Source organism: Lycorma delicatula, chromosome 2 (genome assembly GCF_047948215.1).
Source record: "Lycorma delicatula isolate Av1 chromosome 2, ASM4794821v1, whole genome shotgun sequence".
In the NCBI taxonomy this organism is placed as follows: Eukaryota; Metazoa; Arthropoda; class Insecta; order Hemiptera; family Fulgoridae; genus Lycorma; species Lycorma delicatula.
Genome location: NC_134456.1, coordinates 2,330,010 through 2,355,627, shown reverse-complemented (window position 1 = coordinate 2,355,627; position 25,618 = coordinate 2,330,010). Strand labels below are relative to the sequence as shown.

Here is a 25,618-nt window from a genome sequence, read left to right as displayed (position 1 = left end):
TATTTAACAAGCTGTTCACCGTGATTTGAACTAAATTAATAGTGATTCTGAAGTAAAACTAAAACTATAATTAATTTTTTGCTACGTATGCGATGTACAACAGATCAATAACAGGTGGTAACTGTCGCTTCTTAATGATATTTAATTCATTAGAGAACTTAATGTTGATTCAATTTATATGCAGTCTCTGTTTGCAAGAATGGAAGATTACAGCAGCTTTATAATTGGAACAAAATAACCAGCTATTGTAACATTATTGGAAGTTTCTAGTCATCCCTTCCCATTTTTGCTTATTGCATTTTCTTCACCACTGTTAACAGCTCTGTTCTCAAATTCCATGTCTTCATGCATATTGTAAAATTCTTACTATCCTCCCTTCGTCTTTTTTCTACTGCATTAAAATAAATTTAGAAAATCTATTTATTTATTTAACAGAAAATATAATTTAGTAGATTATAAAAATTTAATTAACTTAGGAAACTTAATTGTTTAATATGATAGATAGGGTTTCAGCCTCTGTGGCATGAGTGGTAGTGTTTCGGCCTTTCATCTGGAGGTCCCAGGTTTGAATCCCAGTCAGGCATGGCACTTTCACATGCTACAAAATTGCCATTTCATCCCATCCTCTGAAGCAATACCTAACAGTGGTCCTGGAGGTAAAAATAAAAGAAAAAAAAGGTGGATAGACTGTTTTATATATATATATGAGTTAAGAAAATAGTTATATTTTTTTATATGGTTATTTATTTATGCACAGTTTTAAAAATGCTCCTGAAACTTTACTTGGAAATTTTGCCATTTCTTTGATTGACAGCTAGAAATCTGACAAGGCAGTGAATGAGGTAATCTTTTTTCATTTCATGAGTATTATAAAATAGTCAAAGGAATAATCTGTAATCTGTATTTATGTAAATTTATTATGTCACAAGAATTGACATGAAATATTCATTAAATAATCTCTAAAAATTATTTCTCATGAATAAGTTTAATTGATGGATATTTGTTATTTTTTAGGTATGCATCTTCTTTGATATATTATATGTATTATTCTGTGATAAATTAACGTACAAAAAATGAAAGTACAAGTAATTAAAAGTTCAGTTAAAAAGAAATGAAATATAAAAGAAAAATTCTGTTTGAATTTTTTTTTTAAGTAAGCTTATAGTTAATCTAGTATAATAATCATTAATTTTGCAGTAGCAATCCATCTTGCAAGTATATTTACTAAAATTCATGTCCAAATTAGTTTTTAAACTATCTTAGTAAATATAAAATTGTAACTGAATTTATATAATCTAATTTTAAATTAATTATTATTAGATTAGACTAATAGATAAATTAATTTTTTAATTAGAATTTTTTGAATAAAACCATAGGTTTTTTATTGGTTTTTGGAATAAAAAGTGTATAAAGTTTTTATTACAAAAATTCTAAATCTAATTTAAAAATTTTTAATTACACTGAGTTTCTGTAAAAGAATCATAACAATCAACTGTTTAATAATTTTCCATTCAGTGGATCTTGAAAGGTAATCTTTAAATACTGATACAGGGTTTTTTGAAGGGAATTATAAGTTTTTATGGTCATTACTGAATGTTACCACAGAGCATTTTAGTTGATATTTTACTAATTTGATAGCAAGGTGATGCCTGTGCAAGAAGTTCAGTTTGTTTAAGGCTTTAGAATTTAAGCCTAATTTAGATAACCTTAGAGTTGAGTTGCTCCAACATATCAGTTAATAACTCCATAATTTGAGAGACATAGATAGAAAACAGTAAATCCTGAAAAACTTTAGTTAGGAGCCTGAAGACATCAGTTACGTATTCCCAATTTGAGGTTTGTTATTTCCAAATTCTCGGTAAATGATATTATATGATGAAATTCTCTGTAAATTTAATTGAAGAGATTATGATTAGTCTCACAAGCAACTGGAAAACTGCATGATTGTACAAACATATTAAATTTTTAGATTTTATGCTAGACAAGGCAGAATGTAAATTAAATGAAAATCCCATCAAATGCTATTTTCACCTGAAGCAAATTTTTATTCCAATGATTACAGGGACAGGGATAACTAGATGAGAATTTATCCAAGATTCTTTGAAAATGCAGGTTTGATATTGACACAGTTATAATAAGATTACTTTTCTTTATGCTTCAGTTGTTTAGTTTTCTGGAATTAATGAAGAATATGATCCATGACATCTTATCTTGAATATCCTCAACAAAAATCATCTAATAATTTGATTGGAAAGGAGGACCTACAGTGCAACCCCGCTACAACATGGTTATCAGGAAACTTACATGACAAGTGTTCCTGATAACTGTGTTTTGCCAAGAATCTGTGTTTTGGGTAGAGTGTTGTCATGATGAAATTTCCAACTGATAATTTTCCCAAAACTATGGTCCTTGTATTGAACAGCCTCGCTTAGCCCATGAAGAACAGTTATTTGGTATTCTCTATTGACAGTTTGTCCTTTAAGAGCATACTTGTGATCAACCAAGCTTTGATAATCAAAAAAGATTGTCAGCATGACTTTCATGCTGTCATGAAGATTGTAGTGACTGGAAATGTAGTTGTATAAAAATCAAATCATGAGACTCCAAAGTTAATTTTCTAAAATAATAATAGAATCTAAATCAAATAAGAAAGAAAATGAATCTGAAAAAATTTAATGTTGTATCTGTAGTTTATTTTACAGCCTGAGGTATGCTCTTTTTTGCTCAATTTTGTAGTAAAACTGCAGAATTTTCAACTCAACATTGTCTGCAGGATAGTGAAAATTTTTGTAATAGTATTGTGTGATTGAATAAATAGAAAAAAATATGTTAAATGAGATAACTTTGTATTAATGGAAAAACTATATTTCAATGTTGATAATGCAGAAAATGTTTTAAGTAAACAGAAATAGTTGATTGAAGAAGAAGAAGATCACTATCAAGATCAGTTGTATGATCAAGATGTGTCGAGATCAAATTTTAAACTGTTAAAAATAATAGATTTCCTCACAAAAAAGATATTTATTAAGTAATCTGGCTTATTTACATAAATGCTTTTATGCTCTTCAACATATATTTTAATCAAAAGATCTTCCAAAATAAAAAAGAATTAGGATTTATAAAATTAAAACCAGTTGTTTCATAAAGATCCAAAGTGCAAACACTGGCTGTCAGGAATGTGAATATTCTGTAGAGATGTGATGCAATGTAGAAATCTAATATTCTGCAATTAGATACAGAAGTGGTTGCTTTATTTATAAACTTTAAATTATATTATTAAAAAAACTATGTTTATATTTTAACTTTTGCACTGCTGATTTATGTTGTGTTTAGTTTTAATATAAATTGTATTATAATAATAAACAATAAAATTATATGGTAGTAAGATCTAGTATTGTCTGAATTTTTGCAGGAAAAATAAAAAAAGGTTGTGTGTGGAATAAATTTATGGACACATTCCTGTACATATTCTTAATTTCATAGTTTTTGATTTAGACTGTGTCTGTGGGAAGTTAAGGCAGGCATAATATCTCATTTTGTTTGTGGGCAAGAAAGGATAATCTAAAAAAATTTAAAACTGCTAAAGAGCTCAGCCCAGAAATATTTGGATATGTCGAAGATTACTTTGGTGTTAATTATCCACTTACAAAATATGACATGATTGCTCTTCCAAAATTGGATTTTGATTGTGTGGAAGGTCTTGGTATTTCTATTTTTAGGTAAGTTACATCCTTTTTAATCAGATTATAAATTATTAATATTACACCAATATTACCATAAACGTCTAAACATATTCTGAACATTAACATTTTTAACACTTTTTGATGAAATTAAATTAGAAAGCAGTGAATGTAAAATGATAAAATTTTACCTTTATTTTAAAGTTACCTTCAGCCGGTATTAAAATTATTTGAAATAGTTGTTTTTAATGTAAGCTAATATTTATTTTGTATTTCTCCTAATGCCTACATGATCTAATCAAGTAATTTTACATTTTTAAAGCCATTTTTTTTTTTTTTTTTTTTTTAATTTAAGCTTTCTTTATATATATATATATATTTTTTTTTTTTATTTCTTTTAATAAATAAATAGTCCTACACTATTTTATTTACTTTTAGCCATTACTAAGAAATTTTTTTTGTAGTTATTTGTCATGTAATAGTTTTATGTCATTCTCCAGCATTCTCTGAAGTAATTCCCAGACTGGTTCTGGAGGCTAAACAGAAAAAAGAAAGGCCCTTCTATTGCGTGATGATATTTTAACCTCAGCATTAATGGCTTCATCCTACATTCTCTGTTTATCTGTTTTAAAAATTTCAATATACATGTTTTTTTCTGCAGTTTTGTCTTATAACACTCTCTAAATCTTTCACTAAGTTAATTAAACATTGACTTCATACACCCCTTAACAATCTAGTTTGTTTAGCGTAATTAAACTATTTTTGGACGGCCATATTCAAACTATTATTTTGGCATCAGGATCTGGCATAAATTTCTTTCCTCATCTGTTCTTGCTCTTCGTATCGTATTTTATCACCCAACCCCATCTATTTTTCATATTCTCTTGTATGATTCATATTCATTTTACAGGCTTCTGTTGTTTTCTTTTCTGATTTTCCTATTGCCCATTATCCATTGATGCACTATACTACATGCAAATATTTTCAAAAATTTCTTTCACAGTTTTAGATCCATACAGTTTTGACAAAAACATACTTTGTTTTTGGATAAAGATTGTCCATTTGCTTGTGCCAGTCTTCTTCTGTTGTCTATCTAACTTCATTCATCCATTGTAATTTTACTAATTAACAACATTCTTTTACTTATGTCAGGTTACATTTCCCTTGTTAATATGTAATTCTTTATTGTTCACCATTTTACTTAATTTCATAATCTTTGTTTCTCTCTTTATATTCATTTTTTTTCCTAGCAGTGAATCTATGGCATTCATAATTTTGTTTCTGTCAAACTACAATGTCAGTATATCTTAATATTTTTATCCTTTCTTCTCGGATAGTTACTACATTTTCAAATATATATGCTTCTTCCTTAATTAAAAGCACCGGTGAGAGACACTATCCCTTATTCAACGTTGAATCGGAGCTTACCTTTTTTCATTTCCTACTTTTATCATTCTTACATGACTCTTGTCTTTAAGTATTGGCCTAAGCCTTTTTCCCTATTCTTCAGTCTAAATTTTATAACATTAATGGACATTTTATAACAAACCTAAATGGCATTTCTCTTCACTCTGCTTGAAAGATATATCCATATGTTTTGTTAAACATATGAAATGTTATGACATTTCATATGTGTAACAAAAAGTTCATTAATTTTGCAATGTTTATTTTGAGTTTAGATTTTATTAGTTAGTCGTGACATTTAATTCTCCATTTTTGTTTTATGTTGTCACTTGCAGAGTCTTTAGGCAGTTTGTACCCAAAAATTTATTGTATTGTGTTGTGTGTTTTAAACCAAAAATCCACCTTACAATTCTTTTCTTCCATGTTATGAACATGTAACAATATATAGAAGAAATATATTGTTTATATCGTTAAAGTCTTACAAAAAAAAAAATTAATGGAAACTTTTTAAATGTTGTTTGATTTTAAAACCATCATTACTGTTTAATGATTAAATTTTCAAGATTTGTAATATAATTATCCCATATTCTTTTTTTTATTTTTAAAAATTTATTTATAACTAGCATACCCGGTAATGATTTGCTATTGCTACATTTGAGTATATATATATATATATAATGAACACAATTTAAAGTTTGATAAAATATTAACAAAATGAACATTACGGAACTTCAAAAATTTAACCTTTTCCTTTCCCCCTTCCCTTCTGCCTTTTCCATTTTCCCCCAATTTCCGTTGGTGTTTTCATATTTATATTTTTCCCTTTCCCCACTTTCCCCCTTCATCAGAGGGTATTTCCCTCTTCATCCCCTTTTCTTTTTCCTTACTTCCCCTTTTCCCTTTCCCTTTTTCCTTTCCCTTTTTTTTCTCTTTACCCTTTCCGTTTCCTTTTCCCATTTTTCATTTTCACTGCTTTCCCCTTTCCTTTTCTTTTTGCCTTTTTAGATTTTCCCCTTGCTGTTTTTTCCGTCTTTCCCTTTTTCAATTTTTTCCCTTTCTCCCATTTTTCTCATGTGCAAATCGATCCAGTAGCTTTTTAGGATATACCGGACACACATACTGGAAACGTTGAAATGAAATTGTAAAATATTTAGTATAGCGTGAGTTGCTTTTACACCAAACAGATAGTGTTGTTTTTCAAAAAAGCATGTTTTACCTGTCACAAGTGTGCTATCTATATAATAGTAGGTATATAAAAATATGGGCCATATTCAAATGCAACATTGTGTCAAAATTTCAAAGTAATCAGTGAAGAATTTTCGAAGATTTAAGATTTTGAACAAACTAACATTTATATTTTTATTTATATAGATATGCTTCCAAACTTCATAATGTAATAAAGATTATATTAGATATTTTTATGATAAAGATTAAGCACTGCTATAAAGTCTAGAGATTATATATTCTTACTATAAAGACAGAGATAAAATATTCCTATCTAAAAAAAATTAAAGAAATGACAGCATTTATTTTGACTAGTTTATGACCTATAAAACCTTCCTAATTTTTATTTTTTTCATATTTAATTTGTTTTATATATTTTTACATCTTTTTGTAGATCATAATAAAAAAAACCTTTATTTGTGTTTGTAAAATATTTATTCAAGTGTTTTATAACATTAAAATATTTATATTCAACATATGCATAGTATACAAATATTCTTCAGCTGCTGTTTAGAGTTGAACAGGTTTGAACATGTTCATGAATTACTTACTATTCATTTAATTCGGTTATTAAATTCAAATATTGTTTCCAATTAAACTCAGATATTCAAAAATAAACTAAAACCTGTTGAAAAGTTTAATAAGAATTTTCCGATTAAACATTCTTATTACTATCATTATTTCTTTTCTCTCTATTATTAATTCATTTCTAACAAAATTATTATCTCTAACTTCTACTTATGCTACATAAGCTAATATAATTTATTTATCTCTTTTTTTTATGATTTTATGGCATATTTTTTTCCAGTTGTTAAAAAGCTAGTTTTTCACCATTTTGGGGACTTGCACTTGATATACATAATTGATACTTATATATTTTATGCAGTTTAGTAAACCTTACGTTATGTGTTTGAACCAACTTGATAGCTTACACCGTTATTGCATAATGATTATTACAAAATTTTAATTTTAGCAGTTATTTTGAAATGATCCTGATGGCTGATTATAGCTATTCATATACCTTTATAATCCTCTAACGTTGCTCCATCTGAATCAAAATTCAAGACAAAAAGTGTTCACACATAAACAAACATATTGAATTCAATAACAAGCTATCCATTCGTTGATAACTGTTTATAATGTTTACGTTAAAGAACTTGTTTGCTGTAAACCATATGTGACGATAAAGAATTATTTACTTCAAACCAGGGTTATTGTGGCTGCATGTTCTTTGTCATCATGCGCTATGCAGAGAATGTGTTCCAAAGTAAATCAAAATGTTATTGTTAGCATCGGCTCATCATTTGAACCTCCTCAGAAAATAGTAAAAATGAGTTGTGAAATTAAATGATTTTATTAAAGATATTGTTTGGTATTCTGTTCAGTTATATGACTGGGTGGAGAATCCTATGATTACAAATATTAAAGTGGTTTGAGAGATAAAATATACAATATAGCATAAAGAAGATTATCGTGAGGAGATGAACAACCAAATATTTAGGAAACTTGAAAGAGAGCTGTATAATTGTCATGATTGAACCAAAGTTAACATTCTGTGCTTTTGGAGAAGGTTCCAAAGAGAAATACCAAAGAAAACTAAATTTCACCTTCCTTCAATATGATAAATATAATCAATACAAAAGGAACTATATTAGAAAATTTGTGTCAAGGTTAAGTAGTATTCGTTCATTTGATTATTGCCTTCATTTTTGTTCAGTTGAAATCAGTATGATGTGCAATACTAGAGTAATATAAAAATAAATAATTAAAAAACAAAAAAACAATTTGTTGGGATAACAAAAATGTCTTGTAGACCCATTATTAAATCATAAGAATTTTTACTCAGATTTGGAATATCTACCACATATCTTTAATAATAATTATATCAATATGTATAACATTACATTATACTGCCATTTACTTATTTGTTTCTTTTTTTTTTTATAGCGAGGAATTAATATTAAAAGAGAGTGATTTAGCAATTGATGTTTCTGTTATAGTAGCACGTGAGTTTATCAGTCAGTGGTTTGGAGGTTTAATTACTTTTAAATGGTGGTCAGATTTATGGGTTCATGAAGGGTTTTTAGGTTACTTTAGTAACATAGTTGCTGCTAATGTAAGTAAATTATATGTGTTAATTTTAAATTTAAGTAAATAAATTTTCAAAGATTTGTTTGATTATTTTCCTGTTAACTGGTAAATATAATTAAAAAAAAATTCTTAATACCATTTTTGTAACAATTTAATGTGAGGTCTGTTCAGAAAATAACCGAAAATTTTTAATTACACGCCAACGGAGATATTTAGTGATGTGTGATTGGCAGATTGTGTTCCCCATAACCTTCTCTGTAATGACATATTCTTGGATTGTTGATATCTCATTTAGTTTTCGTGTTATTGTTATTTGAGTGCAACATATTTAAGTATTAGTAGCGATTTTTGTAATATATAATTTTCAGGAGCAATGATCACAACATAAAAGTTTGTGTGAAACTGGAGAAAACTTTCACAGAAACATTTCAACTTTTGAAACAAGCTTACAGAGATGATGCTTTGGGTCATACACAATGTTATGAATGATTTTCATGATTTAAAAGTGGTTATCGGTCAGTTGAAGATGACCCTCGACCAGGAAGGCAGACCCTCGACCAGGAAGACTTCAACTGATAACACCCTCGTTCAGAAAATCAATGATCTGATGCATGCAAAAAGAAAACTCACAAAGAGACCAGGGTTGTGGCGAGACAACTTATGGTTCCTTCACCACGACAATGTGTCTGCACACTCAGCTTTGTCAATTCATCAGTTTTGTGTCAAAAATTAGATGACTGTCCTCCCTCAGTTTCCCTACTCACCAGACCTGGCTCCTTGCGATTTTTTCTTATTTCCAAAATTAAAATGTTATGAAAGGACACCGTTTAGGGACTATCGATGACATTAAAGCAAATTCATCAGACCTTAAATGCCATTTCATTTGAAACTATCCAAGACTGCTTCACAAAGTGGAAACATCGCTGGGAAAAGTGTGTGAATAGGGAAGGGAAGTGGGAAGTACTTTGAAGGAAACAAGGACCAAAATCTGTAAAATTAATAATAAAGATTAAAAAATTACGGTTCGGTTTTTCTGAACAGACCTTGTTCGTGTAAATGAAAAGAAATTAACTTATTATACCAAGCAACAGAAAAGTGCATCAGACAAGTCATATAACTGATCACGTGTGTGTGTTTTTGAACATATATATATATAATATGTTATTATTTACATATAACAGGGTCTGTAAAAAATAATATGGGGTTTAAAGCTATTTAACATCTCTTCACTTTGATTTACTCCAAAATGAGTCTCAAATAAGTAACTCTTACAGTTTTTCCTGTAGGTGTTCAATGTGAGCACTTTTCATCAAGCAGCACATATCTAATTGATCAGAGAGTTTGTTCCTTACTTTAACCAGTTTGAAAAAATGGAAGCAACAGCTGTTTCATCAATCCTTTGCCTTAAATCAGGAAAAACTATGGAGAGAATAAACTGAAACTGTCTGATTTTCAAGTTGGCCCCTTGTGTTGAAAATAAAGCTATTTGACAAAAATTGTCATCATTATAAATTAATTTGATTATTTAAAACAGTCAGCACCACTTGAAACTTCTACGATAAACTAACTGTGTGCTATGATAAGATTTTTATTTTGTGAAGGTGTAAAACCAGCTGTAGTTCACTCGCCAATTTTATAAAAAGATATAGTAAAAAGTGTATTAGTCATGTAAATTTTAAAACTGGATTGGACAGCTTAAATCTGATAGAATAGGTGTCACCGATTTTCATCATTGTGGAAGACAGACATTGTGATTTTCAGACATTGTGGAAGGAAGTTTTGACTGACACTTCTCAAAATTGTGTTAATGATTTTATTTGTAAGGACAGACATACGAAAAAGTAGGAAATTCCTGAAATTTTTTATGTGAGTATTGGCACTGTCAATTCCAATAACCATGATAAGCTGAGTTGGTGTGAAATACGTTCATGGTGGGTGAAATGAATGTTTAATCCAGACAGATATATATTCCACTTTAAAGGATTGCTCCTCTTCATTTTTGGTGATAAAAAAGTGGGCTACTGAATTTAAACGTAGCTGTACTTCCAGTCAAGATTGTAAATGCTCAGGATGCCCAAAACCATGACAAAATCATCGCTAAAATCTACAATGCCACATTAAATGGTCGCTATGTGAAGGTGCTTGAGCTTACTTAAATCGCAAACTTAACAGTTTCTGCTGACTTTTCTTTGACATTTTATAACAGTAGATGAAACATGGATTCACCATTACATACCAAAGACCAAGCAGTGGTTGAGAGGAGATGAAAGTATGCCAAAGAAAGAGAAAATGGTTTCATCTGAGGAAACGTTATGGCTATGCCTTTTTTAAATTCTCATGGCGTGATGCCCATAGAGTATCTGGAAAAAGGCAGGACCATTCACTGAGGAGTATTACACTTCACTACCAAACTAAGGGTGCTATTCAGGGAAAATATCCATGTCTGTACAAAAAAAGTGCTCTTTCACCACAAAATTAAATTTAGAAATCTAATAAATTATAGATTTTCATTTATCACAGATGTGTGAGACTACAAACAAGTCTCAATTTGTTGTGAAAATCTCCATAATCTACGGTTTGAAGTGCTGGTGATTTGGTTCCTAACAATTACTTCTTCTCAGACCTGAAGAAGTGGCTTGTTGAACAAAGATTCATTTCAAATAAGGAAGTCAAAGCTGAGAAAGAGCTTATTTTGTAGAGTTGGACAAATTGAATCTTGAATTATACTAAGAGTAATAAAATGTTGGAAAGGCATCGCTCTAAATGTATTAAATTACTAACTGACTACATTGAAAATGGAAAAAATATTTCTGGAAAATCTTGTTTCTTTGTCAGGCTGAGAACTTTCCAAATAGCTCTTATAAAATTTTAGGCATTCTTTCAAGACACATATATCATTATGAAAATGGCATTAGCTGTTAGTGTAACTCCAGAAGAACAAATGGTCTATAATATTAAGAATGAGTCATTACTAAATCCTTGTTATTAACATTGACTATAGCCTAAACTTTGTTTAAATCAATTTATTTGTGTATTCTTTGAATCATTTATTTATCTGTGCATTTTTTGAAGGAAATTATATTTATTTCTTGTATTGCAGGTAACTAAAAGACCATATATCCAAAAATTAACATTTTTTGAACAGCTTTCTTCTGGAATGAAACATGATAACATCATTACAATGAATCCATTAGTAGAGCTAGTTGAGTCAGATAATATTACAGATATTTCTAAAGCAAACAGTTTGGTTGAATCATCATATAATAGAGTTTAGAAAAATCACCAGTTTAAATATATTTAATGGTAATCGTTATTTATTATGAATTTTAGTAAGTAAGTATTGTAATCGCAAAAAATTTCAGTTTTCAGAATTCAACAGAAATATCCATTTTGACCATCCCTGAATTCATTTTCACTATTTCAGCATGACATCTGTATGTATGTACGAGTATCTCGCATAACTCAAAAATTATTAGCTGTAGGATGTTGAAATTTTGGATTTAGGACTGTTTTAACATCTAGTTGTGCACTTCCCCATTTGATTGCAATAGACTGGACCAAAAGTCTCCAATAAAAGCCCAAAATCCAAAACATTTGGATTTTTTACTTTTTCTTAACTGTAGTAATAAGCTATAAGTAATATCATTGAGAACTTTTCAATGATATATTTCAAGTGGTACTTATTTTCGTTAGTTCCAGAGTTATAGCCCAATAAAATTTTAATTAATGAACTATTTGGATCTTACAAGGGAAAGGCACATCAGTTTGAGTCAGACTTCATTTCCATTTTTTTTTTTTTTTTTTTAATTTAAATATATTAATTTATTAATAATTATTAACCTTTGTTTGTAAAAAAATTTAAAATTAATAATTCAATAACAAAAAAAATTATGAAAAGAAAATAAAAAAAATATGTTATAAAAAATATATGTAATTTAATAGGTGTAAAAGGAAGTCATGTAGTGTTCACATCAGATTTTTTCATTAAGTGACAGTATATATGACTTTGTTACACCCTACATTCCTACATTTACAATAAAGAATGTGTTACTGCCTATTACCCAGTAACAAAGTGGTACTGAGAAAGAATTGAGAAACTGATAGCAATAAAATTATTTGTTGTAATTATATCAATCTTTTAATCAATCATTCATTTTCAATCTTTTCATTATCAATCATTCTTCTTGGAAAAGCATTAATCTACATTATTCCCACACCACTTTTAAGTAAATCTTCATAACTTTAAGTATGGCTAAAATTCATTATAAATATAACTATTGTGCTTATTAATTTATTCATAACCTTTGTTCAGGGGTTTGGAGAAAAGAAGGTTGGCTGTTCATCTTAACTGATTTTATTCTTTACTGAACCTGATTTTTTATTTGATTCTTTATTACCTAAGTAATTTTATCTTTTGTTTGTTATTTTGCAACACCTAAATAAACCACTTGAAATGTTTTGAATGACAATAAGAATGATGAATGATCTAGTGATTAAATATGAGCTAACGTCTTAAATAAGCAATAGAGGTTTGAGTGACATTTATCAACTGTCAGTGTATTGACTGCCAAAAATAATCAATGGATGATCAGAAATTGGTAAAGGGTTATGAGAACTACAAGGCAAATTCTATAAGATAATTGAGAAAATTCTTAACGAAGACCACATCAATCATTGAAGTTAGTAAAGGTGAATGAATGGTGTTGAAGCATTTAATATTGCCATAGAAATTTTGTAGAAATGGGCAAACAATTTAATGACTGAATTAAATTGTTTAGTGGTATCATAATCAAATAGTCTTAGCTATTCCAATCATGAATCATATTCAACATACTAAATTTTGTTTGGTGTGCTGCTGTCAATGCATAGTCAATATCTATAAAGCAAGCCCTAATTTCCTAATTTGTTCCTAATTTCTGACAGAAAAATTTTGGATTAGTTTGACTGCCTGATACACCATCAGAATTGTACATTTGTAGTATCATTTAAGTTAAAATTTGTTTGTTCTCTTAGTACAGTTGATTTCCTTTGAAGGTGATTTTTTAAAAAATTTTACAGTTCCAGTATTTCTTTTTTTATTTTAATTCAATTTTCAAATTGTAATATAGTTAAATAATTTAAATTGCTTCACATATTCAAAATAGTAAATTAAAAAAAACTCAATTTGTAAAAATTCAATATAAAAAAAAATCTTTTTGTATCCTTAGAAAAATATTTTCCATCCTTAATATTATACAGTTATTTACATTTATTTTGCATAAGAAATTTTACATAATGTTTCATTTTATTTTTTTGGTTTTCAGTAAAAAATATTCTTTATCAGTAGTTTACTTTAAAAAAAATCGCAGAATACATGACACTCTTTTTTTCTGCAAACTTGCTGAAATGGTATGAAACGGACCGTGTAATTGTAGTAATAAAAGATTCATCAAGAATAAATTGCATTATACATTCAATTTTTTATTTACAGATGAAAAATAAAAGTATTATAACTGCATCTAACTACTAAGAACTGCCAGCCTCTGTGGTGTGAATGGTAGCATCTCAGACTTTCATCTGGAGGTCCCGGGTTGAGTCCCTGTCAGGCGTGGAATTTTCATACGCTAAAAAAAATTGTCATTCATTTCATCCTCTAAAGCAATACCTAACAATGGTCCCAGGGGTTAAAATAAAATTAAAAAAACTACTAAGAGATAAATCATTTTAAGAGTTACAATTTTTTTCTTCTTTATTTTTATTTCTTATATATAGTGGACAGAATATATAATTTTAGTTTTATAATTTGTTATAAAATGAAATTTTAGTTTGTTTTTATTGTTTTATTTTTATCCTTATGACTTAATTCTGTTTTATAAAAATTTATTTATTATAACAATCCTAATGTCTACAAGTAAGGCAGTTAATTAATTTGTTTTTTATCAATTTATTATATCACATTTAATTTATTTTGTCACATTTCTTTAGATAATAATTAAATTTTCTTTATCTATTATCTTCTTTGTTTCAATTTTTACAAGCTGTCAATAGTACCACTGATGATGATTTAAAGGAGGTTTGTTTTCTCAACCATAAGCCCCATATTTCAAAACAAATTCAACCCCAGAATTTTTGGAGAGTCTTTAGAGATAGTTGCTATGTTATATTTTAGCCTGTGTTGCAGTTAATTGATGTTTCTGGGATTTGTGATGAAAAAAATATGTATATGTTTGCTTATGCCTAGTAGTTACAGAAATTAGTGACATCCCTGACCCCTGTAGGGGAAGACACTCTCCGTTCCTAGCTTTTATGGGCTTTACCGGAGGTCATCTTTGAAACCTCAGCTTTTGACATATTCCAGTCCGCCTCACCCAGGATGCCACTGATGTAACTGCCACGAATGACATTTCCAACAGTGTACTACTATTTAATGAACTCAAAACAAAGCACATCTTACTGAGTCTTAAGTAAGACTGAAAGAATTGAACTAAACAAAGGAACTGAACTACCTACTGTAGAAGGTAAAAGTGATTTCAACACAAAACATAAAATATTACACATAACTATAATAACACAGTAACATAAAACAAAACAAAGAACAAAAATATAATTAATAAAATGAAACATCAACAAAAACAGAATACAAGAGAAATCCAAGCAAAGTTCTAGATATCCTCAGCAATTCTTTCCTTTGCTAAGTACACTATATAAAACTCTCCACTATCGCCCATTCGGCCAGGCTCCAGTTTACACGGAGAGATCCAACACCGACCCGATAAGATCAAGCCAACAGATGGTCTCTGTGCATATTAACTCGTACTTCGAGCACTCATAAAAAATGTGGTAGGTTTCATCCAATTGTCCACACTGAGGGCACATCCCAGAATCTAACTGGCCGAATTTCTGCATTCTGTCCCTAAAAGCCCGATGCCTGGAAAGAAATTGCGTCACATGTTTATTAGGGTGTATGCAAGAGGTGTCTCATAAACCAACATTTGGAAAGAGATCATGCACGTAACGCCCACCCTCTGCCTCATCCTATATAGCTGCCACAAACTTCTCTTCAAACGCCCATACTAACAGGACTGAATCTCCAGCCCTCCCATTACCTTTAGAAAACTTCTTAATCATTAATTGATCTTTATTCTTTCCAGCCTGTGAAGAACTGGGTGCACCTGCTCGTGACCCCTCATTCCCAGAAGAGGATGAACAGTCGTCGAGCCTAATTTCATTCATTCCCGTAATCTCCTCGCTAGGTTTAACCTGCTTGGACTTACCATTTTTTCCTTTATGATTTCTGATATCATAAACATAACAAAATCAGTATCCTAAACAGTGTTAACTAATTAAAATTAAACAAAAACAATGTTTACAAACTATAAATATAAACACATAAAAACAATTGGCCAGTAACAAGCACATACACTGATGACTTTTTTTTGTTCTATTCTCCTTCATTTACCCCGCCTCCTGGAGCCAGATTAAGCAGCTAAGCATAACTCAGCTCACCTCAGGGGGGGCTCTTCGCCTCAAACTACCTCGGCAGAACACAAGGTCCCGCTCAGGTAGCCAGGACTCAAGTCTTACAGTATATACCACACCTCTAATGAGAGGACTCCAATGGGGTCCCCTCACTAGGACTCCAGTCTTAATGCACTGCCTCTAATGGGAACCCCCAAGGGGATCCCCCACCGAGACTAAGGTCTTAGATTCCCTCCTCCAGAGGCGCTGTGAAGGAGCCCTCGTCCAATCATTGATGATGGATGCCAGAGCCTCCCACTCCTGGATGGGGCTGTCCCCCAGAGACACCCATCAGCACCGAGCAGGCACCCCTTCTTCACGTCGCAGGTGAAGCCTTGCTCTACCTCTGGGTTCATGTCCATGCAACCGACAGGAAGGATACCAGCCTCTCGCTGGCAGTCCTTCCAAAGACGACCAGCCTCACCAGAGGTGAAACAGTGGCCACTATGGTCTGGCCCAGTACATGAATTGACCCCGTGGCCCGGCTTCGAACAGCAAAAACAAAGGTCATCAAATGAACGTCTCATAATCCTACAACCCACCTATCCAATACGGATACGTCCATCAGCCAATAATTTATCCCCAGGATAAACGTTTGCCACATTTTTTTTTTAGTGACCACCTGCGTTGCACATAGGCCGGTCGCATGGACATAACTTCGATCGACACTGACTCCCCCATGATTTTCCAAAACTCTGTAATGAATTCATTCTGATTGGTGAGTACATCCACATCCTTAATAAGGATGTGGACCTTCCTACCATTCCTTCCTGTCACAGCCATAGTGGTGCCCTCGACTTTCACAGAAATATCCTTGCTTATCTGTTCAGCATCACTGCTATTGGCCTGCACCCAGATGTGGAGGTCCTCACCCTAACCATTACGCATGGAGAAAACCCCGACTTCAAGTAGATGTGTGGTGTAAGTGAGAACGTGACGGATCCATAATCATGCACACACTGATGACATTGACCAATAGCAAACTCCATACAAATAAAGATTAACAATTGCTGTTAAAAAAAAAAAAAATAACGTCTACTTAATAAAAAATAAATGTCAGAAACTGAAGTAACATAAACAATAAAAGAAACAAATATACAACAAAACACAGTAGAATGTAGAAATATTGGTTTCAACCCTGTGTGTGCCGTTCAAAGGGAATTTGAACTAATTCAAATTCCCTTTGAACTAGCCTAGATACCCTGTCAGGCTATCTACGCAAATTAATATTAAATAAGACTAATAAAATATTTCAGAATCCCTAAAGCAATTACAAAACCATAAACCAAATCATAGTGAACTACCAGGTTGTAAAACATTTTTGTATTAGAACACGACATGACTTGAGAACATTTCCTTTAACACACCCATTGTTGTCAGTGCAGTGTGAGCATTACCTTATATGACAATTATTTTTATGATGATGATGCTGTTGTTTTATAAATGCCTACAAACTTTGATATAACACTCTGTAACTACAATTTTATCATGGTCTTCAAAGATATGTGGGTCTATGATTCTGTGATAAAAATTGTTGTTGAATTATTATTAGGATTATTACTGGACTATATAGAACTGATTATTTAAAATGTATTTATGACAGTGAAGTACATAATAGCATAGCCCACAAACTAAACTTTCAATTGACATAGTGTGTTATAGGACATTTCATATCAGTTGTAGAAGCTTTCCTTAAAAGCGTAGGAATACCATTGATATAACTCAGCATGTCTATTCATATTTCAGCATTCATCCCCATGGATCCCACAACTAGTAGAAAGACAACATATCTGTTGATTAAATAAATATTTCTCTTAACAATTAGATCAATAGCACTCAATTTTTCATGGATTAAATTACTGATTCTGCTACAACATACTATGAACTGTCATTTTGAGATATTGCACCAAGAGAACCTGCATGTTTTCTCAGTGAACACTATGAGATGGGTTCCCTAATTGTTTCAAAATTTTCTTCAGTTCTGGTGGAGTGATTTCAACCAAAAGATTTTATTGTTAATACAGAATCATGCTGATAGAAATTTTTAAACAGCATTTCTGTTATCTTTCTACTGGTTGTGTATCCATAGGGATGAGTGCTGAAATGTGATTAAAAGACATGCTGGGTTCTATCAATAAATAGTATTGCCACATTTTTAAAGAAAGCTTCTACAACCAATGTAAAATATCCTTTAATAAAATATGTCATTTGAAATTTTACTCTCTGGGAACAGTTTACTCCCCCCCCCCCAAATTCATATGGATACTGGCTTATTCTCATAGATGTTTTTAATAATCAGTTCTAAATATATAGAACACTCATAATGGTAATCTTTCAATTTTATTTAAAATCTTAAACTGTTAGATTTTACTTAAAATCTAAAATTTTAACTTATTTAGCTATTATAGTTTCAAAAGTGTTGTTTATCAGACAATATATGCTTGTTATTTCTTCTTTTTTCATTTATTTATTTCATCTATTTACTTATCTTCTTGCATTTATATATTTTTTTCCTCAGAGTCCACTGATTATGACTGTTTAACCATCAAAGCGGCCATTTACTTTTCAGTCAGTCAACATAATTAAACTTTGTATTCCATTCAGAATTTATAACAATAAAAATCCCACAAAATGCATGGTATATAAATATTTACTTGATATAAAATATAAATTTTTATATATTTATTTTAATATATAAAATATAATTAGATTAGTAAAACTTACGATATTAATTTCCAGTAACTAGTTTTTGCAGTATCCTACATCATCAGTTGTATTAAAATCAATATATATTACATTAAAACATAATATTTAAATTGTTTGTCAATTTATTCAAAATTGTTTTATATTTTTGAAATTTTGAATAATATTATGAACTTACATGTAAATTTTGCTGTCTGGTATTGAAAAAATATTTATTTGTATAATTTATATATACTATAGCAATAAGGTATAGAATTGTATGATTTCAAAATGTGAAAGGTATATTTACTTCAACTATACCAAACGAAGTCATTTAAGTTTCATAACTTTCTCTGCTTAAAAATCTTCACTCTTTGAAAAAAATCTTTATCATTAAGGAGTGTCACATGTGAGCATGTGATTTTCATTCTTACATATTATTTTGAGAGTTGACAAGTGTTTTGTTAAGTTGCTTATAACTATTATGAATATGACGTCCAACTTTCATACGATGAATGTTATGATCATATATAACATAGGTAATTTAAACGTAGATGATCATTATTTTTCATTTTGTCACATAAAATATTTGTTTATAAAATTTAAAGGTAGCTTGGGTTTTTAAAAAGTATAATCTCAAAATATTCATTTTAGCTTTGTGATTTGTAATTTTACTGTGTAATACATTAATGCTAAATTAATTGTTTTGCAGGTGCCTTGTTGTTTCAAATGATATCTCTTATTTTGGGTGAAAATCTATTTCAACAAGGTATAAGTAGTTTTTTTGCTACTAATAAAGATGGATTCATCAATAGTGATCTTTGGAAACTACTTACAATTGCAGGACATAGATCAGGTGCACTATCTATGAATGTACGATTTCAGGATGTTGTAGATTCATGGGTACTTACTGGATTTCCAGTTCTAGTTGTTGATTATAATAACAATGAGGAAAAAGTTGCTTTACATCAGGTATGCAGCTTATTTTACTTTATTAAATGTTTCTTGTTTTGCATGAATGTGCTTAGTCAAAAAAGTTGCTTTTCATTTTTTTGGATTTCCTAATGTTTCATCCTTTTTTTATTAGTTATCACTGAAAATGAAAGTTATTTTAAGTAAATGAAAGTTTACTATTCTGTTGTTATTTATAAGATTCTTAACCACTAACCACATTGATACAGGTTGTATCAATAAAACTGAAATAATTTATTATCAGCTTCTTTCTCTGATGATATAAAAGGTAAAACAGATCTAACTAAAATTTTGATGAAACATATCTCTGTGTACAATATTTTCTTTTCAGGAGAAATGAAAGTAAGTAGAAATTGTTTATACATCTTTTTCATTTATCCACCTTGTGACTTTTGATGAAATATGTATTTTGATACGCATTTTGTAATATACATTTTGTTATGAGACGTATTATGGAGGTTGTCTGAATTATTGTATCATGGAGTTCACATATTAACCTTAGATACACTAAAATAAATAAAAATATATTCCTCATTGCATATTTAAGTATTTCAGAACGTACTGGCAATGTTATAATAATGCATCTTAAAAATGCTAAGAATATACTGACATGGCTATATTGTAATTTGAATTTTTTACACCTAAACCTCTATTGTTTAATAGTCTATATTATCATTAGTATTTTACATTATCATTAAATAATAATAGATGTTGATTATTTTTGTCCTTACTAGTTTTTAAAGTTTCAATTTCTTCAAATGCATTGATGTAGAAGCTTTTACATATCATATCTTAATATAAATAAACTCATTGTTTGTGTATATGTGATCGTGTGGATGGGTATTTATGTTCAAAGCCATCTATGAAGTAAAAGGCATTTTTGTTTTATAACAACTCTATTGTATTTAACTTTTTAAATGCATCATAATCTACATTTTTTAAGCTATTTCTCCCCACACTTAACTCATAAGTTCAAACATTACAGGAAATTTAACACCTGAACATTACATTTCATGTACTTACAGGAAATTTATCACTAAGTTCTAATGTGAAATACTGGTTCTCTTTAGATCTGCTTTTTCAGCTGTTTATTAATGAGAGTACGACATTCTGAGCATTGCTCATCATGAACAGATGTCCTCCGTGTTATAAATCAACAATACCCTTAAATCAACATTTATTTGTTTCTTTCATTCATTACACTGTCACCATATACAGAAGTATTTTGACAATGCATTTTCACAGGATGAACAATTTATGCATTCAAAGAATATAAATATGACTGATCGTACCTCACAGTCGGCAGGATTTTCAATTTTTTTATTCATTATAAACACATACAAGGTCAATCTTTGACACAGTACACCTACAAAATTTCATAAATTGCTAACAGAACAACTTAGACTAGCTGGCCTTGATCTATTGTTGTGACTGAAACTGCTATGTGCAAACGGTTCTTACTTTCTGAACAACTTACGTTTATTTGTTCCATATTTTCTCCTAAACCACAGGATCAATTACTGACAAACTTGGGACAATTATTATTTACTAACTGAGCAAAATACTATGGGTGTTAGACACTCCTATCAAAACTACTGCAGGACTGAGGGGGGGGGGGGGGGGTGAGAACCTTAAAACATTATAATAGGTTAAACATTATAAGAGATTTTCATTCTGGAAATTTTTTAACTAGAACCTCTAGCTAGACCAGTCTAGATTCTTTTGAATGTTTGTAGAACATTTTGGAGCACACTTGCAATAGAGAAGATCTCGAAAGTTCTTTAACAATATAAAAGGTGTGAGATATCAGTTGCTTCAGTTTGAACATAAAAGTGAATAAGTTAAGATTGAAATGCAATGTATAAAACTTAGTTTCTTGATGGTGTGGGAATTCAGATCATAGTGTTCAGTAAAATTTCAGATAATATTATCATTGACAAGTGTATAAACTTGAACATAGTGATTTGTATGTCTAAAAAAAATGTAGGTCCATGGTCAAATTTAACCAAAAACGAAGAAAACAAAGCTTTCTTAAACAGATGAAACAGATGATCATTGACAGCAATGGCTTCAGATTATGTGAGAACATGCCAGAACACTGCAGGTGGCTGAATCTGAGGACTTACAAGAACGTCACCTTCAAGAAACGGGCACATGCTAGCACATTGAAGGTAACTGAATCTGAATCTGAGGGATCAATATGAATGTAATATTCAAGAAATTTAGTAGGCAAACACTAGCACATTGCGGGTGGTTGAATCTTAAAACCAGCATGAATGTCATCTTCAAGCAAAGCAGAAAAAGCTAGCATATTGCGGGTGGCTAATCTAAGGACCTAAGGACCAACGAGAATGTCGGTCATCATATGCAAAGGAGATTTTGCTCTGGAAAGTTGGTGACAATTTTTTAAAAAAGAAATGGATGCGCCTATGAAGAAATTATGACTTTTAACAACTTGGATATAAAGGTAGTGTATAAATGTATATAATACAGACATGAATAGCTTTACATATATATGCAAAAGTATAAACTTAGTTTTGAAATTTGCATAATTACATGATATTTTTATAATTAATTGGCGGGTATAATTTGATTTTGTATCGTCTGTTATGTTTAATTATTAGAAATTTTCATATTAAATTTGAATGAATAATCCTTGAAATGTTTTATAAAGATTTATTTAGACTGGGAGAGATGAAGTATGTATCTTTTTGAAATTAAATTTGTAGGTGGGATATTTTGTAGTAACCATAGCTGATTGACAGGCACAAAAGAATGTTGATATTATCAATGAGATTCCTATTGCTCAGGCTTCATGCATAGACAGTTGAATAAGTTGACGGATAATAATGTATCGGAGTCCTTTTCTTGGTCTCTCAGTAACAGTACTGAATAATAGTGTAAAAGATTAGAATGACTTAATTGAAAATATTTACTCGTGTAAAATCGGGTAAAGAATGGGCTATTATATTTTGGGAAACATGGTTATAATGATAATTAGAGAGGATTTGATGTTTATGAACCTGGGGTTGTTTAGTTACTGTGAATTTCCTGATGATGGCTCAAGTACATATTATTATAGTCTTTATTTATTGATCTCTAACCAACTAATAATAATGAATGTTTTAAAATATTTACAAGTAAAAATTAATTTTACTTGTTATTAACACGTATCAGATGCAGAAATCTCATCTTACATTGTAGATGCTCAGGATTTTAGTATCAATCTGTTGAAGTTTACAGTGCTCCCGGGATATATCATGAATAAATTAAATTTTCCTCACCGTATTTTTAATGAAAAGTTATTTCTTTTATTGGAAAATTTTTTCTTATTATTAAATTAAATCTGTAAAATTGGATAGAAAATTGTAAACAAGTCGTAATTCAAAATGCTGGAGTATTGAAAAAGTTTTGCTCCCTAGACAGAAACATACAGAAACAGAAAACAAATTAAATTATCAACGTGATACAACTTGAATAAGTTTAATTAATTTTACATTCGGAAACCCGTAAGTTAAACATCTCTCTTCTGGTACTGTAAGTAGATTTAGATGAAATGTCTTGCTCATCCACATATCTACATATGATTACATATATTAATGAACCTTCAAAATATTACTTAAAACAATTATTTTTTTTTTTAATGGGCTGATGAGATTTGTTTCATATAATGCCTTATTGGGAAACATAAAATTTTTTTCAGTTACATTTCCTTTGTTCCTGTGTGGTGTGTGTGTGTGTGTGTGTGTGTGTGCGCATGTGCGTGTGCACACATGTGTGTAATATAAATGTGGTACATATATGTTTTAATAAATTTAAAAAAATATTCTATACCTGCAGATCTTTAATTAATTATCCTATATTAAAGAGCAGTGTTTGTTAACCCCATGCCTAACACGCTCAGAATGTACTTATTTGAAAGTCAAATGTGAATTTCAAAAACCCGTGCCCAGAAGTTTCCTATTTTAATTGTTTGGTGGTGAACTCTAATTTTTTTTTTTGGCACTTGCATTTTTTAATAAATTTAAAACTTGTTTTTTCATTACTGGTCTTAAATGCTGCTTTTTGGCTGAGCAGAGAGTTTTTCATCCAGCTTCAGGATATAATATTCATATATTGATAATATATTATTGATAATATAATAATATAATATTGATAATATATTGATATAATATATTATATATATATAATATAATATATATAATAATATTATATATATATAATATATTGATATAATATATTAATATATTGATAATATAATATTGATAATATTCAATCAGTATTGAATATTTGTCCTTTGTATATTTGTTGCACTGGCTGTTAGTTATTAATTTAAGTGCCTCATAAAAAATGTAAACATGTAATAAAGTATGAAATTTGTATGTATATGAAATATGAAAGAACGCTCACATTCTGTTTAAGTATGATATTAACCTACATATAGCTTTACTTGATTATATATGTTTATTTGACTTCAGATTTTTTTTTATTTTCATTGTTAAAAAAGTTAATTTCATTCTACACAGCATGGAAATAATTATTAGTAATAAAGTTATCATTCAGTGAAGCCATTAGTTTTATTATTTCAATATAAAGGTGTAACTGATTGGTTGTTCACATATAAATGTGTAAAAAATTAATTTATTAAATTTTTAAAGATATTAATTTGTTATTTATTATCTTCACAAAGTAAAATTCCATGTCACATTATTTCTTGTACATAACTAACTACAAATTTATTGTATTACAATTTTCTTAACTTTAATATATATTTTATTATGGCTTTCTCATTGTATAAAGAGCATAAGGAAAGTTTTGCAGTATGAACATCAGAGTAAGATCATCATAATCAGTTACAAGTTAGCACATCTATACAAGACCTACATTATAGCAGCTCTAGTTACTGTCTCACTGTCATGCTTTTTATCTGTCAGTAAAAAGAGGTAATGATGTTGTCAAGGTCAAAAACTAAATAGCAATTCTATGCTACAATTTTACATGTGGGTTAAGAGTCGGTCAGTGTTTAGAGAAAATTCTAAAACTACATCAACCATGAGCAAATAACGTTATAGTAGATTCATCTAAGCAGTGCCTAAAATGAGATGCGGCAAGATCTATGTAATAGCCATACCTACAATTTAACAGGGAATAAATTTTCCTGCTATATAAATTGATGTTTCTCATTTTGTAATAAATATAGGCTGTTTACTACACCAAAAAATACCATTCTTAACTCAAAAATGTTTTTATGTGTGAAATTTTATTACAATTTAGTATAATAATAGACGTATGTTAATTGTATAGCATGAGATCTGATAATCTGTTTAAAATAAAACTGTTGTTTATTTAAAATAAAATAAAAATATGTTTAAAATAAAAAGGTTCAGTAATAAACAAAATTAGGGTTATATGTAGGTGAAAAGTTGCACTTTTCACTTGTAGCAATAATATATTTACAACAATTAAGTAATCTCTCCCTATTTTATTTGTCAATGGCAGGTGTTCTATAAAAAGACTATCATGCATTAACATAATCTCAAAATGCATTTATTTTTAAGAGTTTTTTAAAATCACAATAATTTTTAAAGCGCTTTGCTGTAGATTTTCTTCAATCAAATTTACTTAATAAGTCAATTTCACACATAGCTACTCTTTTTAGATAAACTGGTAGTGTAGATGAATGAAAATGATCTGGCTGACAACAGATTTAAATGACAAATCTTTAGAACATGATTGCATATCCTTTGAATGATCATCTCAAAAAAACAATAAGAAGACTATCTCAGTGAATTGGAATGTCATATAGGAGTTATCCACAGAGCCATGAAGAAATTAAAATTATGTCCATACCACATTCATGATGTGTAGGAATTGCCAGAATCTGATCACAGAAAATGATTCTATCACTGGAAATGGACCATGCATTTTGTTTTTCCTATTTATTTCTCTTATTTATTTATTTAGGCTGTATACAGAAAAGTACAGAATCAGTGTAAACATCCAAATTACTGCAGAGGCCCAAATGGTCTTGTATGCAGGCCTTAAAACACAAGAAAGTGAGTTGGTAC

The 25,618-nt window shown here is 29.7% G+C and overlaps 1 protein-coding gene and 1 pseudogene across 2 annotated transcripts; both read left to right on the top strand.

The window, feature by feature from the left end:
- The window catches only part of LOC142319824 (uncharacterized), a 35,089-nt pseudogene extending 34,243 nt beyond the window's left edge, over positions 1 to 846 (top strand).
- Positions 816 to 19,422, top strand: LOC142320416 (aminopeptidase Q-like). Of its 2 annotated transcripts, none has more exons than XM_075358130.1 (5): positions 816 to 842; positions 3,413 to 3,719; positions 8,256 to 8,424; positions 11,500 to 11,702; positions 19,291 to 19,422. In XM_075358130.1, the coding sequence occupies exons 2-4, from the start codon at positions 3,658 to 3,660 to the stop codon at positions 11,671 to 11,673; spliced, it is 405 nt and encodes a 134-aa protein (XP_075214245.1). In that variant the 5' UTR covers positions 816 to 842; positions 3,413 to 3,657; the 3' UTR covers positions 11,674 to 11,702; positions 19,291 to 19,422. The 2 variants fall into 2 exon arrangements, with proteins under 2 accessions (XP_075214245.1, XP_075214244.1); XM_075358129.1 differs by lacking the exon at positions 19,291 to 19,422 and adding an exon at positions 13,870 to 14,056.
- The last annotated feature ends 6,196 nt before the right edge of the window (positions 19,423 to 25,618 follow it).

What these genes read in the sequence shown, in the direction of transcription:
- LOC142320416 (XM_075358130.1), top strand. Translation starts at nt 3,658, where the DNA reads ATGATTGCTCTTCCAAAATTGGATTTTGATTGTGTGGAAGGTCTTGGT. An exon ending in CTTGGTATTTCTATTTTTAG is followed by an intron (nt 3,720 to 8,255) that starts GTAAGTTACATC and finishes TTTTTTTTATAG; the next exon opens with CGAGGAATTAATATTAAAAG. An exon ending in GTAACATAGTTGCTGCTAAT is followed by an intron (nt 8,425 to 11,499) that starts GTAAGTAAATTA and finishes CTTGTATTGCAG; the next exon opens with GTAACTAAAAGACCATATAT.